The sequence below is a fragment of the Diachasma alloeum genome, unplaced genomic scaffold (genome assembly GCF_001412515.2).
Source record: "Diachasma alloeum isolate Michigan unplaced genomic scaffold, Dall2.0 Dall_scaffold_00359, whole genome shotgun sequence".
NCBI classification, from domain to species: domain Eukaryota; kingdom Metazoa; phylum Arthropoda; class Insecta; order Hymenoptera; family Braconidae; genus Diachasma; species Diachasma alloeum.
Genome location: NW_021680498.1, coordinates 499483 through 517180, shown reverse-complemented (window position 1 = coordinate 517180; position 17698 = coordinate 499483). Strand labels below are relative to the sequence as shown.

The following is a 17698-nucleotide window of genomic DNA, read 5'->3' as shown; positions in this document are numbered from 1 at the left end:
GGAGTGAGGAAATTAGAATCTGCGACATTCATTTATTCACTCATTTGCGAATGAAAAATAAATCGACATTGTCAAAATTTTCAATTGAAGCTGAATAAATTCTTTAAAATCTGTCAACATGCTGTTTGAATCTGCAAGTAACAATAATAACCAAATGTCTGATGAAGAGCTTGATGAAGCGGTTGCGGTAAGTTTTAGAAATTCTAAACGAGCAAAAATTCAATATTGATATTGTAAATGACAGCAGATAGGTTCAAAATTTGTTTAGACATTTTTTTAATGTTTTCACTCTATTCTCTATCACTTAAGAAAAAATTGAAAAGAAATACCTAGTGCATTAAGAAGCTCTGTCGAATTTTTATTGAAAACTCTATCGTTTTTCATACATTCCAGTGGAAAATTCTGGGGCTCAAGTTTACTACGTTTTTCGCTCGAATTTTCTAATAAGAAAAAAAAATTGAATCAAAAAAGAAAATTTTTATCGAAGAATTTCTATGGAAAATTGCATTTTTTATAAATGAGTACAGTTATTGTTGCTAATGAATTCGCAATTTGCTTCCGAATGGATTCTCTTTTTTCAATTCTTATCTCACTATTCTCTTTTTCTATTTTTTCATGTCATAGTACTATCGTTAATTGAAATATCATCAAAATTTTGTGTATCATTTCGTTCTGTCAGTAATTAGTTGGACCGATGAATCAATATGAATAAGCTATTAATAATATAATAATTATATTTATTATTAATGGATTCATATTAATATTAATTACTATTATAATTTTTTCGAATCTGCTTGAAAAATTGAATTTTAATTGGTATCAATGAATAGAGCTTATTAAAGTCTATATTCATTAAAAAAATTATGCAATTCGATTAATCTCTCATAAGAAAATTGGAAAATTAAATTGTAACAATAACAAAGCTTCCACTCGGAAGCAAAAAGAAAAACCGCAGGACAGCTGCGGAGATTTTTAAATAAAATTGGCGAAAAACAATCGATTTTTTAATAAAAGGTTAATAAATTTGCCATACGGGGTCACTCATCTACACATAATCCATTTCTAAATTAATAATTAATTTTGAAGAGCCACCTGAAGAAGCTCGACACTTTAGAAATCATGGAGAAACTATTGGAGAACGCGAAATTGCATCAACCAGACTCTACACCTCCCAACGAGCCCGCCTGCAGTGATTCTGTCACCTCAGGTGATTGGGCAGACGCCCCCAAGTCCTGGTTAACCAACCCTCGAATTTTCACCCGAGAGATGTTGAATCTGTCCTCATTATTCGGAGCACCCGAGTGGAAATCCAAAAACGTCTACAGCATATCGAATCCCGGTCCCTTGCAGCCGAAGAAATTTTCGATTCAGCCGAGCGAGAAGAGCGAAGAGCCGGAGAAGGAGAACCCAACTTTTTTGGTTAGAACGAGAGATTATCTGGCGGATTATCAAGAGAGTCAGGGGATTCCCCGGAATGAGTACTGTTTCGGTTCACTGCTGAAGGTTATGGGTCAGGCTACAGGAAAATCTTTCCTGGCGTTGTTCTTTATTCTCGTCAACATTGCTCCCATGACACAAGTAAATTACAACATTAACGAATAAATCGATTAGAAATTTTGAAATTCAATGCAGAAAGGTTTCAACCGTTTCCGGGTCGGGTATTTTTCTCTGATTAGGCATTCATTTCTTGGAATTTCGAGAATTTTTACGGAAGTTCGCACACGGGAAAAAAATTCATAGAAAATTCTAGTAAATTCATTAAAATAATCTAGGAGATTAAATTTCTCAATGTATTCTTAGTAAATTTTTACGTTCTTGTCCCATGTGAACATCGAGAGAAGCTTTCGAAATTGCCACCATGTACAATAATTTTCATGTTTCTGATTCTTAAAAAAAAATTTCCGTTCACGTAAACTATTTTTCCAATTTTTCAATTGAGATTAGCTTTTTAATGACTGATGATAAGACAAATCGGAAAACTTCCTTATACAAAATTTTCTCAGTGACAAACAAGTTTTTCTGTCATTTCGTCTCAAAACCAGTCATTTATCGTAAAATAAGCTAATTCATAGAAAAATTATGGCCATCCTTAATTTTCTTAAAATCAAATTAATTGAATAATAACCAATAATTGGAAACAATTAATTTGGTCCCTCTTCCAGATTCTCCTCTTCGTCTCCAGGTTCATTCTGGATAAAGCCGTGGGTATCCTCTCCTCAAAAGACACCCAGCAGAAAGCCACGAAATCCGCGATTTTCGGACTCCAGCTGATCTCAATCTACATCTGCCTATTCTTCATCTTCGGCTCCATCTGGCTCCCAATCCTGCAAATGGTCTTCGGCATCATCTCCCAAATACTATTCTTCAACTAACCAACAACAGAAATAAACCCATCGTCTTCACAATTCATTTATTCTTAATCATTCTTAATATTACATTACTTTATATTCAGTACACAACTCTCGTTGCACTTATTCTACACAAGAATCTCCTCACATCAAGCCCTTCCGAATATTAACCAAGACACTTCACCTCTCCCACATGACCTCCTTCGAAGAAATCCTTCATCAATCGATGAGGAACCCCAGGAAACTCCCTGCAACTCTCCCCCCTTTCAATTGACGAAACAATGTCAAATTCCCATCGCCTCCTCCCGAAATCTCAATAAGCATAAGCTGCAAAGACAGCCGCAATAGCCATGAGACCCCAAGAGACCTGGAAGCTGAAAGCTGAAGACCACCCGCACTCGATATCATCCTTCAGCGTCTTCTGCACAGACTTATTATTCTTGTTCGAGCAGTAGCTCTCCCTCAGATCATCATCCCACCCGTTATCCCAGCAGCTGTACTCATTATTCTCGTCCCTCTCGAAGTTATACTGTCGAAGAGGTAGATAGGAGCACCTGTCCTCCTGGTACTGCCTCTGCTTCCTCTGCCAGCCCTCGATCCACCCAATATCGCAGTCGCAGGTCAAGTGACTCCCCGCCATCCTCAGCCTCATCAAGAACTTCTTGTTGGCCGCCCCAGGTTTGTGTCCATTCGACGGATTCTCGAGAGTCTTTATGTCATTATTCCAGAGATTAACAGTGACATTCCTGACTGATCTGGCCGTCTCGAACATCTCCCTGGGAACTTTACTGACAGAAGTGTTGAAGAGGGCAAAGTGAAGATGAGGCGACCTCATCCCTCTCAAGATGCCCTTGTCGACGGCCTTGAAGTCCCGTCCGCTGAACGTGAAGTTGTAAAGTTTAGCTGGAAAATTTCCCCTCATCTCTTTCTCCAAATTCGTTTCGTTCTGAATGTCGATGTGGAGATGTCTCAGGCCGTGATTATGCTCCAGTAAACTCGGCAAGTTGAAGTTTTTGATTGCGGTATAGGCAGTTACGTGGAGGGAGCGCAGCTTCGAGGCCTTGCAGAGGGCGCCACTCTCAAAAGTCCAAAGCGGAAGTCTTCGCATGTCGAGCTCGATGAGACTGTCTGCTGGACCCAGAAAGCTCGTGTTGGTGACGGCAGTAATGGGGTTGTAGGCGAGGTTGAAGCTCCGGAGTTCTGAGAGGGTGTGAGTGATCAGCGGGACGACTGTGAGGTCATTGTGGCTGAGGTCCAGGTGGTGGAGGGAGGAGAGGTTGGAGGCGAGCTCGGCGGGAATCGAGGCGAGCTCGTTGTTGGCGAGGTACAGGGTACGCAGACGGTGGAAGGGGAGCTCGGGGACGCTGAGGAGCGAGATGTTGCTGAGGCCCAGGGTGAGGAGGGAGTCTTCCAGGCCGTAGAATGTGCGGCCCCGGCTCTCCAGGAGGAGCTGCTTGTTGTGGCTGAGGTCCAGCTCTGTCAGGTGGGGGAGTTCGGAGAAGACACCGTCGTCCAGGCGCACCAGCCGGTTGTAGGAGACGTCCAAGTGGGTGAGACCCTGCGAAGGAAGTTGAGGTTTTTGGTTGATTTTAGGGGGGAAACGAAAAAGAAAACCTCCGACGTTACCCCATTCTCAATTGGGGAAATTTCCATGGCAAATATTGAGGAAAAAACGATTGTATTCATACTTTAATATTTCTATCACATTTGTCCATACGAGTGGGTTATTATAAATTGTAACCTACCTTGAGCCTTGATATAGAATCAGTCGTGTGAATCCCAGAGAGCATATTCCATCCCATATCAAGAACCGAAAGGGATCCAGCAGCAGGTCCAGCCAGCGACTTAATCGGCAATCTCATGAACTGATTATGCGACAGATCCAGGCTCTCAAGATTGGGCTCAGTGAAGACGTTATCCGGAAGTGTTCTCAGTCTGTTGTGAGAGAGGTCCAGAATCCTGAGTTTTTTCAGTGTCCTCAGAACGTCTGCTGGTATGTCCACGATATCATTGTGGGACAGCAGAAGCACCTGAATGTTCTTTGTATTCCTGAAGCAGTCGAACTCGATCTCCATGATGTCGTTGTGACGCAGATCCAACCACTGGAGGTGAGGAAGGGATCCGAAGACACCTTGAGTCATGTTCATCAGCTCGTTGTGTGACAGGTACAAGTGGGTTAATGAGTACTCCACTGGACGGAAGTAGAACTTCATTATGTCAGTTATATTGTTCCAGCTGAGATCCAGGACCTTGATGTTCGATTGCAGAGTTCCACCAACAGCAAAATACACTAGAGAAATAGATTGCGATTATAGCAGGGATGACCAAATTTATTAGAAAAACCTAAACGCATTCGTTAGAACAATTTATTCGTTTTCCGTCTAGTTTATTGAAGAAATCCACAGTTCCCTGTACATTTTTAAATGATTCATAGTTCTCATTACTATTATAATACAATTCTATATTCGAATACAATTTAATCAATCAGGTGGATGAACACTGTGCAACACTTGGAACTGAAAATCGAACGATTTCAGCGAACAATAAGAAATATTCTTTATGTACAAGTAAAAACAACCACCAGTATCATGAAATATCGTACGATACATATGAAAAAATGATGCTTTCATAGAACAAGGTTTATTCGATTGAAATATTACCTTTAAAAATTTCCCTAAAAATGAAGTGAAAAAACACTGAAATAATTTACACCAAGAAGTTCCTACAGAATATATCTCAATAAAATTAGAGCCAAGTGAAAGTCCAATGACATAATTCTCTTTCGAAATTAATCTTCAAACGGAAAAGACGTCTTTCGATTTTTCTCACACTATAAATTCCTAATTAATCTGTCAGGTTTATTAACATTTGTACTTACTGCTAGTGGCCGGAAGATAACTCGAGGAATTGATCTTCAATCGTGTAATCCCATTGTGACTCGCATTGACCTTGAGTGCTGCAAGAGTGCCGACTTGATCGAACCATTCAAAATCAAACTCAGGAAGTTGATTGTAAGCCATATCGAGGAACTCCAGGTCCGGTAGATTCTGGAAGGACTCGTCGTTGATGGTCTTCATTTTATTTCCTCTGAGATTCAGGTACTTGAGACGATTCATGTTCATGAACGCTCGTCTCTCGATCTTTTCGATCTTGTTGTCCTGAAGGTTGAGGATTGTCATCGCCGCTAGATCGACGAATGTGTGGGTTTGGAGGTTCGATATCTGATTGTAGCCGAAGTTGACTTCTTCAAGAGTGGAGTGAATGTCACCCTGTAATGATTATTAGAAAATTTTTCGAGTGATCGATTCAGACGTTTGACAATACTCCACTCATCGCTGGAATATTAACCCCTGACGTCCGGCGTCGATAGCTTGCATCGACCCATAATCTTGTCTTATCGGCCGGGGTTAATGCATTGTATCGACCCTTTCTGGCAACAGTAAAAGATCATTTTCTCGAATTCTAAGAGACATTTTGACATTTGGAAAAAATGTTTGGGAAGTCAATGGATGTCTCTGCAGTGAACTATTTTTTTTTCAATGCATTTATAATTGCTTTTTCTATGAATTCCTCGAAATCATTTCGATTGTTAATAACTTCAAAACAAAATGGATAAAAGTTATACGAAAAATTGTCAATCTCATCATTTTCCTTTTACAGATCAACCGCTTCATGTCAAGTCATCTTTTACAAATTCATTACTAAAACCTTTTTTGCACTAATTAATTCACACAATTAGTGCCCTCACCTGGAACGTTCCCTTCTTAATATCCGAAATCTCATTATCCTGAATCTCAATCCGTTTGATCCTCTTCAAAAAGTGGAACGAATTCTCAGGCATCGAGCGAAGCTGATTATTACTCAAATCCAGATACTGAAGATTAGTAAGTGCTGCAAATGGTTTCGCTGGTACTTCGGTCATGGACAGTGCATGAGCGAGTTTGAGAGTTATGAGCGAGTGTCCAACTTCGGTGAAAGCGTTCTCCTCGATTGAGGAGATGGAGTTCTCCGAGAAGTCCAAGTATTTTATCCCCCGGACGTGGGTGAAGGTGTGACCCTTGATGGTATTGAGATTGCTCTGGATAATGTGCAGTTCCTTGACGTCAATTCCGAACTCCAGGAAGTCGTCGGGGGAGAGAGTCGACTGAGGCATTTTGGATATCGATAAGAATCGCAGGTTCCGCATCTGACGGAGGTCTTGGAGAGATACAGCTGCGTTTTCCCGTCCACTTAGCTCCAGGTTGTAGAGAGAATATTGAAATCCGGTGAATACCTCTTCTGTAATTATCACACGGACGAAATCATTTTACAGAAAAATTTTGCGTATTCACTAGAAAATTCTATTGGATTTCTATCGAAAAAATCAATTCATTTAGATTTTTCTGTACAAATTATTCTGTTGAGATTTTTTATATAAAAATGACTTGGACTCCGTAATACTTTATGGAAGGAGATAAACGATTTTAAAATGTGTCGTTTTGGTTTTTCTCCAGTTATCAAAAGTAAACCTTACGTGGAGAGAATGTTGTAATCTTGTTCTCCCGGAAAATCAGAGTTCTCAGGAAATCAAATTCTTGGAAAACATGGTTGGGAAGATCAGTTATGTTGTTCCCGGACAAGTCTAGATGCTCCAGCGATGACTCCAAACCTCTCAATGATGCTGAATCTATTTCCCTGATGTCACAATCAGTGAAATAGAGCTCTCGGATTTTCGAATCTTTGAATGCACCTTCCTATGAATTTAATCAATCGATTTGTGTTAATCAGAATCCTTCATATTAAAAATTTATGTGGAACCAACGGGATTTTCTGATGGTTGACAATGATTAAATTGCGAATATTATAATAGAACTTACCTAATATAAATAAGATATTTGCTACCTATCAAATGAGTAAGTTGTGCTTCCGAGCCTACTTCAGTCATTCTTACCTCAATATGCAGGTAGATTGCATTTACCTGTAAGGTGGCACCACAATCGCGGCCACTTTCCCCATGTTAAATGTGCGGAGAAGGTAAAAATGTTCCTGACGTATTTATGAATAATCAATTAACTATACATTAGATCGCGGTTGATCAAAATTCTAACGATTCGTGGAAGATTACTACATCACTTGACGTTTTTTGAAGGAAATTATAAGAAGAGTTCGTTAAATAAAAGAATAAATATAGATTTGTACATACGAAACGAAAGATCATAGGTAAATTACGGAATTTTCTGACAATTAATTGGACATTGCCTAAGACGATCATAGAATTTCTTCTCGGACATAAAAAATCGTTTGAAAAAATTTTTGCTACCGATATTTTTATAAAATAGGAAAGAGGACATTTATGAGTCCTCTTGAGCCGCTCCTGGTTCAATATATAGGCACATTCCATGTACATGTAAGGTGGCGCCACGATCGTGGCCAATTTTCCTATGTTAAACGTGCCGAGAAAATGAAAATGGGCTCGACTGTTTTTTATGAATAATTAATTAACTACATATCAGACCGCGACGAATCAAAATTCAAACGGTTCCTGAAAGGTTGCTACATTACCTGACGTTTTTTTCAAAGGAAAGGGCGAAAAACGTTCATAAAATGAAAGAATGAATATAGATTCGTACGTATGAAGCAAAGAAATCATAGGTAACTAATACGATTTTAAAAATCGTTTGAAAAAATTTTGTCTACCTATAAAAAAATAAAATTCATAAAATAGAGAAGCTACATTTCTCCTGCCTCAATATGCTGGCACATTCCATGCATATGCAAGGTGGTGCTACGATCGTCTTCACTTCACAATGAATTTATGATAAGAATTAATACAAACCTCCACATGCCCAATAGGATTTCCACTCAAATACGTCTTATTGACTTTGAAAAAATGCTGGAAAGAGGCAACTGGTAGGGTCTCAATCTGATTCCAGTCCAGCCTTAGAGTATCCAAAGAAATCTGTAATCCCTGAATTTCTGGTTCAGTCTGCGTTTGGAGCATCCTCCGGATCTGATTGTAACTCAAGTCCAGTATTTTCAAATGCTTCAACGGCGATATCTGACTATAGGGGATCATCGTCAACTGATTTCCACTCAGATAGAGATAATTTAAATGCGCCATTCCGTCGCGAAAGACCGATGAATCGAACTCCATTAAATTATTCTCCCTCAAGTCGAGTGTTTCGAGGAATTTCAGTCCGGAGAATGCATCGGCTGGCAGTTTATCGATCGTGTTCTTTCCGAGTCGCAAAGTTTGCAAGGAGTTTTCAAGACCTCGCCAATTGTCTGCTGCAATCGAGGAGATCTGATTCCCTGAAATATGAAGAAGGAGAACTGTTGTTTAGGAATTATTCGCATTATGTGCTCCTGTTGTTGCAGAAAAATCCAGGGTCGCACATACAAAAAAATTTAATTAAAAAAATTGAACTTGAATATTTTACAGAAAAAGTCAATGGAATTCGATTGTTCTATACAACTTATTCCATTGAGATATTTTTTATAGAATTCCTTCGGCTCAAATTTTCTAAGTTTTTTCATTCTATTTTTCTTTCCTCTTTATCAAGAAAATCAAACAAAAAGACTTGAAAATTTTATAAAAAATATCTCAATAGAATAAGTTGAATAGAAAAATCGAATTGACGTTTTCTATCAAATATTTTCTACTAAACAGTTCAATAGAAATCCAATTAGGGTCAAGCCTCCCAAAAAATGGGGTTTAATTTCCTGAAAATTGAAAATTCTTCTCACGAATTATCACAAACATGACTACTCTGTCAAAAAAATAATAATTACCTGTCAAGTCGAGGATTTTCAATTTCTGGAGATGTCTAAAAGACTTGCTGGGTACTTTAACAAGCTGGTTGTAAGGTAGCTCCAACTCCCATAACGATCTTTCAAGCCCTAGGAACGCCTCGTCCGGTATATCCGATAGGGGATTATTTCTTATTTGCAGATTGTAGAGGCCTGAAGGACGAGACACAAATATGTCAATCTAGTACCCAAACAAAACCACTGAACTCATTCCATTATTTACTCATCCAACAATACCTGTAGTGACGAGAAACTGGGGCTGAATGTGTCGTAATCCGTTATTACCCAATTTGAGAATGAAAACTTTGGAGGAGTTGATCTGCTGCGGGATTCTGGGCATCGGTACATTTTCGCAGTTGACAATTCCAAGGTCTGGAATTGCTTTCGAACAAGTGCAGAGCGGATTGAAGAAGCAGGGAGGATATTGGACTGGTAGCTCATGCATTCTAACCATTGACGCCCAGAACATGAGCAGGAGGGTTGCAATGGTCATGGCATATCCAAGTTTGACGAATGCGAACAGATTCTAAATGAAAAGGCGAAAGAAAACATTGATTTCTATTAGATGTCTCGAGTTTTGAAGTTGAAAAAAAATTCTTCGGGTCTCTATAACTCGTATTCTGAATTATCAGATCATTTTGGTAGTGAGGGGTGGTAGGAAATATTATTAAAAGAACATTTTTCAGACGATTTCCTCCTGGAATTAGAGGACAGTACAATGACTTTGTCCAATCGTTAATATCTGCTGATAAAATTCTACGATTCAGATGAATCTAGTCTCATTTTTAAACTTGAAGGAACACCTTGAAAATGAAGGAAAATCGGGGAATCCCAAACCAGTGATCGGCATATTCATCAATCATAATTATCGTTAACTTGTCAAGTTGCCAATTTTTAATATAAATCTTAAAAATTTTAAATATTGAATGAACCATCAATTTGTACATCCAAATTTTGAAATATTCTATTAACCAATAATTTAGGTGGGAAGATAGGCGATTATTTCGATAATCAAAAATCAAGTACCTAAAATTTTATTTTATTCACCATTAATCGGAAAATTTAGTTATTAAATTGTATAATATTTTAAATTCCCAAACTCAGATGTAATCCATTGGTTCGACTTCAAGATTGAATTTTCCTGTGAATTTCTCAATAATCCGGACTGGACCGGGCGATTTTCACAATAAATTTTACACTACAAAAATAGTATTCATAAAAATTCCCTGACTTTTCCGATTTCCAAATCGATTCCAGATTTCTTCTCCAAAATAACTAATATTGTTTACCTAGAATGATCTCTACTTATTAATTAATTGTTAACTCACCATGATGGCGACTCATAAGGCAGGCGTCCTCTACGTAAAACTGCTTCCAGCCGACTGATGTAAAATATGTGGACTTGAATATTCTTCTCTCACCCTTCAATCGTGACTGCGATGTGCGCGAGGGATAATGGGGCTTCACGAGTGGCTCTACATTTTTTGTGCTTCTCTTTACACGATTATAAACCCGTAGCCCGCTTTTCCCCCTTCCTCCCTTCGGTGAGTTAAAAAAAGTACAATTTACGTAGATGGAAACACTCGAAGAAACACCTGTCATACATCTGAATTAGCGTTGGGTGGAGAGCGAAATGTTGATCGATTGTACTATATGTTCGCAGCTGACACAGTTCTTCAGGGTGTTTCAAGGTCATAAGACGTGAGTCATTGTTGTTCCGGAAATGTTGAGGGCAGTCTTTGGTTGGAGCAATAATTCAATATTCTGGAGGAGTTGAGGATGTCCAAGTACTTTGGCTATTTTTTCTCCAGTCAACAGCTTTTCTACTTTTCTAGTCGAACATCAGAGGTTTCATTTGAGCCCCATTTTACCCCAAGTTTCCGGACATTTTACAATGACTAGAGAAGGAACGCGCATACTTAAGCTAGTTCATTGTATTTTTTACCCTTTCACTCATTTTTGACAATAATAAAAGTAACAAAATAAACAATCAAAGGAATATATAATTTAATTTCGCGTTTCTACCACGATTTTTTACAGCTAGAATTATATTATTTGACACTAAATGATTACTTCATGTCACAAAGTAGTTAAATTGTTCCATAAACTATCCAGAATAGAATCCATCCATTAGCTAATCTTTGCTGAAGATCCTGGATTTTACAAATCTTTTTTCATCTCTTTAAAAGAAGATATTTTTTCAATTTATTTATTTATATTTATTTTATTTCATTTATTTATATAAATATATAAATATACAATATAGAATATATAATAGAATATATACATGTTTTCAAAATTATTCAGAACATATCTTTTTAAAAAAGAATATAAAACAATGATTTGTATAATCTAGGATCTTAAGCAAAGATTAACCTTGTTCCTAGGCTTATGGTTATCCCTGGCGAAATAGATTGCTGACGAAAAAGGTAATACCAATCTTTAAATAGAGGATTTTATTATCTAATCGCTGCAGGTCTGAATTTGAACATGAATATTTTAAAGATAAAAAAAAATTAGAAAATTTATGTAAGCAAAAATTACTGTACTGCCTGCAATACAAGAGCCATTTCTTACTTGTTCTAAACATTCATTGTTTATAAATAAATGATTGAAATTATTTAAACTTTCGGAAATATTTTTTACGCATAAAATTGATTTCTGATAAAGTTTTGAATGTTAATGGATTTGATACGATTCCGGAAAAATGATTTTTATGCTGGAAAATTGATTGTTTATAAATTATTCATTGAAAATGCTCGTATTTTTAACAAATTGCCTTTTTCAAATTATTTCACCAATCTGCGCCCAAAAGTGAACTTTCGAATATCGAGATTTCTACATCAGAGATGTAAACTTTGAATAATAAAATAATTATAAAATGTGTGAAATGACACTCAAATGAAAGCATTTCACTGGTTATCCTTAAATAGGACTATTCATATGGAATAATTTCAGAATAATTGTTCATCTCACATCATGCTTTATTAAAAATTCGTTCAATCTGTAAAATACATGAATTCAACATCCAGTTCCAAGAATAGTTGATTTTCTATCTAATGAAATCACATGTTCACATTATTACGGATATCGGAAGCCAAAACATATTACACGAGCATTGAAAACAATGCAGCATTGAAACCCTGATTTGTATTTGTTGTAAAAAACTGAGTACTTGGAATTTCAGACGTATGTCAATTCATCATAAAAATAATTATACGCATCAACGGATTCACACTAGAATATCATCTGATACAATAATAATCAAAGATATAATTCATATAAAATAGAGTACAAAGATTTGAACGTTATCAATATAAAAGGTGTAAAAATGGTGAACAGAAATAGAGACTCAGTCTGCCTTCTTCGAGAGTCCATTGTGCGCTTCCGGTTCTGCAACTTTGGGGCGAGAGTTCTCTTGCCCATTTGTGGATGGTACCTCGCGTTTTCGGTGCGCGTGTCCCAAGGGTAATACTGGGAGGACTAATATCGCTGCCAGGCTCAGCAGATGCGGAATCAGGTACATGGAACTAAAAGATTATTCTCATTACTCATCAATGATCGAATCGAAGGCAAATGAATATTTATGCTGTGTAATTTAGTGGAGAAGTGGAAGAAGAGTCCGAATTCAACTCATTCTGGTGTTTCCTTTCTAAAAAAAAGCATGGGCAATATCTCAAACGAATGGAGAAGGTAACGCGATTTTCATGAATACAATTGCGATGCGTTAAATTTTCCAGGAGACATCAATACAACAGATTAATTGATTGAATTACCGGGTGAACCAATTGAAAATTGACAACAGCGTGGGCACGAACTCTTACGAGAGTATCAACAAACATTGAATTCCACAAATTCACACTCTAACTTGTGTTCGAGAAGAAATTCAATTGTACTTATGATTGAATACCATTTCATGAAACATGAATAAACGAATTATAATTATGCGAATCATTCAGGTCAGAGGAAAATACAATAATTCAACTTTCTTAATATTGAGTTTACTCCGGTTTTCATCGAACAAAGTTGGTTACAATTAATTATTGGCTAAAGTTAGCTGCAATTATGAAATTATCTCACATTTTTAACGTTAAGGATTGAAGCATCTGAATGCAATATAGTGAAAATGATGATCGATTTTTGGCTAAAACTTTGGCTAAAACCTGAATAAACCCTGATTAAACCCGGGCGAAAACGAATTCGAGTCTTGAGAGGGTCTAAATATAGAATTAGAGATCGCCATCAATATTAAATTTCTGTAATATTACAAGAATTTGCCCCTTACATTAATGAAGGTTTAAAATACGCTGATCAAATTTTTCAAATAGTATAATAATAATAATCTTAGTTTTCTTGAATAATAATAGATTAAAATTTGTTAATATGGTAAATTTACCACTAAGTGAATAACTCTAATTTCTTAAAATAGGATTTTCGATTACACAAATAATCTTCAATCTTCCTACCTCAATTATTGATTGATAAGAGTTAAAAATTTGAATATTTGAATTGATGATACTTAAGTACTCCAAAAATTCAAGAGTGATATTAACTAATTGATGGCTCCAATATTTAACGGTAATTAAATATTATGAATTTGGCTATTCCTGCACAGAATTATTTGGCAAAACGAAATAATACACAAACTGTTGATGACATTTCAATTGATGATAGTACTATGGCATGAAAAAGTAGAAGTGAACAGTGAAATAAGATTTAAAAAAGAGAACCCATTCGAAAGCAAATGTCTAATTTATTATCAACAATGACTGTACTCATTTATTTTAAAAAATGCAATCGCCCACTCGTTTCTGTAGACTGTAGATTGCCTAGGTACACGTTTGTCATTCATTTATCCAGAGTAAAGAACCGGTTTTTCCCACTACCAGAAAGGTTTGGTTTCAAAATTGGTTTATATTCGCTTGAATTTGGTGAGCTATCCATCTATACAAATTAAGATGGAGCACCTGGCGAAGCGGATGTCGAGGATCAGTGCTTAGAGGTGATAGCAACGCGGAGATGATCAACGAGTTGGTTGAAGTAGGTCGGCAGCGAGTCATAGGGGTTGTCAAGCTTATCGTCAGTAATATAGATGAGAGACGTGTACTGTAGGACGTTATCAACGTAAGATTGATTGACTTGGGAGGCAGCAACGTCGTAAGCGATCATCGAACATCCAGAACTGGGGAAGCCAAGATCGAGGGCGGACAGCTGCGGCAGCTTCGAGGTCTCATATATGACGGTATTATTGACAGTGTCAAAGTATTTCCGCGTGGTTGAAGTGCCAGGGTTGCCGATGGTGAAGGGTTTGCCGGTTGCAACAGCGTGAGCCGTCAGGGAGGCGTAGTACGACTCCTTGCCTTCGCTGTGGGCCATTTCATCCAGAAAGAATCCAGAGATTTTCGGATACCAAGTCGTGTATTTATCCATGTTGGCAGTGACGGTGTCTGTGGCAACGGCCCCATAATCGGTCCTGACGTACCCGATGCACTTAACACCAACCTCCGTCAGTCCATCGATACCGGTAACGTAAGTACTGTCGAGATCGCTGCCAGGGCCGCTGTTTGGGTTCACGATGGCGACGAACTCGACAGATGGGTTGGAGGAGGCAGCGGATTTTAGAGCTTCCCAGGTGGAGACGGAGGGGTAAGTGTAGAGGGGAATCAGCAGTCCAGGACCGGCTTGGGACACAGCGAGTAGCTGGAAAATGCAGAGACAGCTTCCCAGAGCCCTCATCATTCAGGAATTGAAATAATTCTTTGCGAACTATGACGTCAGCGGATTCGAACGGAGATGCGAGTCTATAGAGCAAATCTGGGATAAAATGTCGAAATGAGTCAAAGGCGCAAGGGAGGACGGCGTTCCGTGCTAGGTTGAAAAGCCAATTAAATTTTTGTCTCCGGTGTTTTAGTTGGGATATCCAAGTACTTTGACTATTTTTTCTCCAGTGAAATCTTTTATACTTTTGTTGTCGAACTCGAGAGCTTTCATTTGAACTCCATTTTATCCTGTTTCCGGACATTTTGCAATGATTTTATTATTCAAATTTTGCAGGTCTGAATTTGAATCTCGATATTGAACCGTTGAAAAACATGTCAAAAATCTGAATAACAATTAGAAAGTTCACTTTTGGAGGAAGATTGATGAAATAATTGAAAAATTGTAATTTTCTAATATTACAAGCATTTTTAATGAATAATTTATAAACAATTAATTTTCCATCGTAAAAATAATTTGTTTGGAATCGTAACAAATTTATTCATATTCAGAATTTTACCAGAAATCGATTCCATGCCTAAAAAATAAGATTTCCGAAAGCTTAAACAATTTCAATTATTTATTTATACACAAAGAATGTTTGAAAAAATAATTATTCCGCTGAATATTCATGATTTAAAAAAAAAATTCTCACGCAATTTAATTGCAAAATTTGATGATTGAAAATCATTGAATCTATAGTGTGGTCTGTACCAAGCTGTAAAAGATACTTGGATATCCTTAAGTGAAGAGGTTTAAAAGAAATCCTCAAAAACCCAGTTTTCAAACAAATCGTTATTATTTCTACCAGTTGGCTAAAAATTATTTTTAGTATAGGATTCAACACATAATTAATTCTTTCGTATTTCCTTCTTATCAAGAAAATCAAACAAAAAACAGAAAATTCGAGCCGAGGAAATTTTATAGAAAATATCTCAATAGAATAAGTTGTACATAAAAGTCGCATTCGTTAGGTTTTTCTATTAAACTTTTCCCCCTACACAACCCAGCACGGAAAATTGTCATATGTTTCGCAATTTTTTTCAGTTGAAATGTGAAATAATTCTTTTTTTTCATTTCAATTTTTAAGTTTCTCATGAAACCTCATTTTCAGAAAAGATAAAAAAATTTTTCGAGTTTTTCATATTTTTTTTCTGAAGGAAATTTTTCGTTCGTTCCAATAATGAAAGATCGAATAGTTTCCATCAGAAATGGATATCGACACTTTAATAACAGACAAGCGTACCTACATAAGAAACTCATAGCACGTACGCTTCTCTATTATTAAGGTGTCCATATGGAAAACTCGAGAATATCTTTTATCCTTCCCGGAAAACGAGATCTCGTCCGAAACTTGAACATCGAAAATTACTTTTTGAACAACAGAATTATGAATCTGACAAAATATCGAATTGTAGATGTTTCTCAACAAAATAGGAAACATTCTGTTGCTTGAAAGAATATTTTTACTGTTGTGAAATTCCTTGAGGAAAACTAAGACCATATTGGGAAATACCTTGTCGTCCAGAGCGTGTCGTCGCGTATAAGTTAAACTGCAGTTATCAGTGGCTGACGCTAGAGAAATTAGCGATGTGGCAAGTTCATAATCTATGAAGATGAATACGCGGAAAGTAGGTCAGATGGCACCACGATATTTTGAATTTCGGGGAATGCATACCAAAAGTCGCAATTTAATTTTTGAAGACATACAACCACATCAATTAATTATTATACTCCAATCGGCTGTGACTCGGTGGAGATCATTTCAGTGAAAATCTCTAACACAAATTTTCAGAGTTTCTTGTCCGATTTATTTTTCTGTGCGTCTCATTGAAAAATATCAATGGATGACAGGTTGAAAAGTCTTAGATGAATGTCGAAAAATAGGACGTTATATTCCCATTCGAGCATGGATCAATAAAGAATATTCGAGAAGAAATGTTGCACTTGTTGCACGAAAAAAAATTACGAAATATGTCAGATAATCATGGGGCGGAATCCATTTCTACGTCTTTTCGCCCTATAAAGGGGCAAAAAATGCAAGAAAATAGTGAATTTTTCTCCGCTGACTTGAGAAAATTTGCTAAATCTGAGGACAATTTGCCCCGAAACTGTAAAATTTAGCATTCACGCTATCAAAAATCATAAGCATGTGGAGGAACCAAAACAACATTCTCATTGCCAAAGGGATAAACTTTAATCAAATCTAATTTGCGCATGCGAAAATTGAAAATGTGTTGCCAATGAAATACGCTATGGAATTATTCTACTGCATTAGCGTAGTTATGGTAGAAGATAAACTGCACGAAAATAATGAAAAATTGAATTACGTCGTTGACGGTAACTACCAAGCAACTTCCAACCGAATAGATAACGAAAACGCGACTTCGCACACCAACGCTTCATCGATCTAACGATCCGATCCCGCCTTTACTGCGATGGCGCCACTTGCTCTACACGCCTAGAGCAAGTCGATCCTTCAGAAATCTCAGGTCCGATCAATTAGCCCCTCATGTATAGATATTCCAAATTTTCATTTTTTTCCTCATTGAAGTAGTTTTGAAGAAAATTGCGAGTTACTAAAAAACATTTGCTAGTTAGTACTTTTTTTTTAAATAAATTTTTGAAAAAACACACCTGAAAAAAAAGGCGTTATCCCCTCTAGTTCATTATTTCCAAAAAATTTTATCACCAATCGGTAGCAAATTGTTTGAAGATTTTTGCGAGTTAAGAAAAAATCGTCAATGCACTCCTATTATTGTGTAAATTAACAATTCCAATTTCAACTGAAAACCAGAGTTGAT

General features: G+C 36.9%; 4 protein-coding genes across 5 annotated transcripts in view; 1 reads left to right on the top strand and 3 right to left on the bottom strand.

The window, feature by feature from the left end:
* The first annotated feature begins 2 nt into the window (after nt 1-2).
* Nucleotides 3-2372, top strand: LOC107041187. The gene is made up of 3 exons (XM_015261626.1): nt 3-187; nt 1087-1578; nt 2163-2372. The coding sequence occupies exons 1-3, from the start codon at nt 119-121 to the stop codon at nt 2370-2372; spliced, it is 771 nt and encodes a 256-aa protein (XP_015117112.1). The 5' UTR covers nt 3-118.
* Nucleotides 2373-2393: 21 nt separating this feature from the next.
* Nucleotides 2394-10552, bottom strand: LOC107041262 (chaoptin). Its single transcript, XM_015261731.1, has 9 exons — nt 10466-10552; nt 9375-9663; nt 9120-9290; nt 8164-8639; nt 6862-7081; nt 6097-6626; nt 5227-5617; nt 4094-4638; nt 2394-3906 (listed from the first exon to the last, which is right to left on the bottom strand). Exons 1-9 carry the CDS (start codon nt 10466-10468, stop codon nt 2662-2664), a joined length of 3870 nt encoding a protein of 1289 aa, XP_015117217.1. The 5' UTR covers nt 10469-10552; the 3' UTR covers nt 2394-2661.
* A 1551-nt stretch (nt 10553-12103) lies between these two features.
* LOC107041234 (lysophospholipid acyltransferase 1) overlaps nt 12104-17698 on the bottom strand; it is a 23506-nt gene continuing 17911 nt past the window's right edge. Inside the window, exon 10 of the mRNA XM_015261683.1 lies at nt 12104-12667. Within this exon, the coding sequence (XP_015117169.1) occupies nt 12490-12667 (178 nt within the window). The 3' untranslated portion in view covers nt 12104-12489. The remainder of the gene's footprint in view (nt 12668-17698) is intronic.
* Nucleotides 13871-16928, bottom strand: LOC107041236 (spherulin-4). Of its 2 annotated transcripts, none has more exons than XM_015261685.1 (2): nt 16411-16928; nt 13871-14951 (listed from the first exon to the last, which is right to left on the bottom strand). In XM_015261685.1, the coding sequence occupies exon 2, from the start codon at nt 14874-14876 to the stop codon at nt 14127-14129; it is 750 nt and encodes a 249-aa protein (XP_015117171.1). In that variant the 5' UTR covers nt 14877-14951; nt 16411-16928; the 3' UTR covers nt 13871-14126. The 2 variants fall into 2 exon arrangements, with proteins under 2 accessions (XP_015117171.1, XP_015117172.1); XM_015261686.1 differs by having other exon boundaries at nt 13871-14938.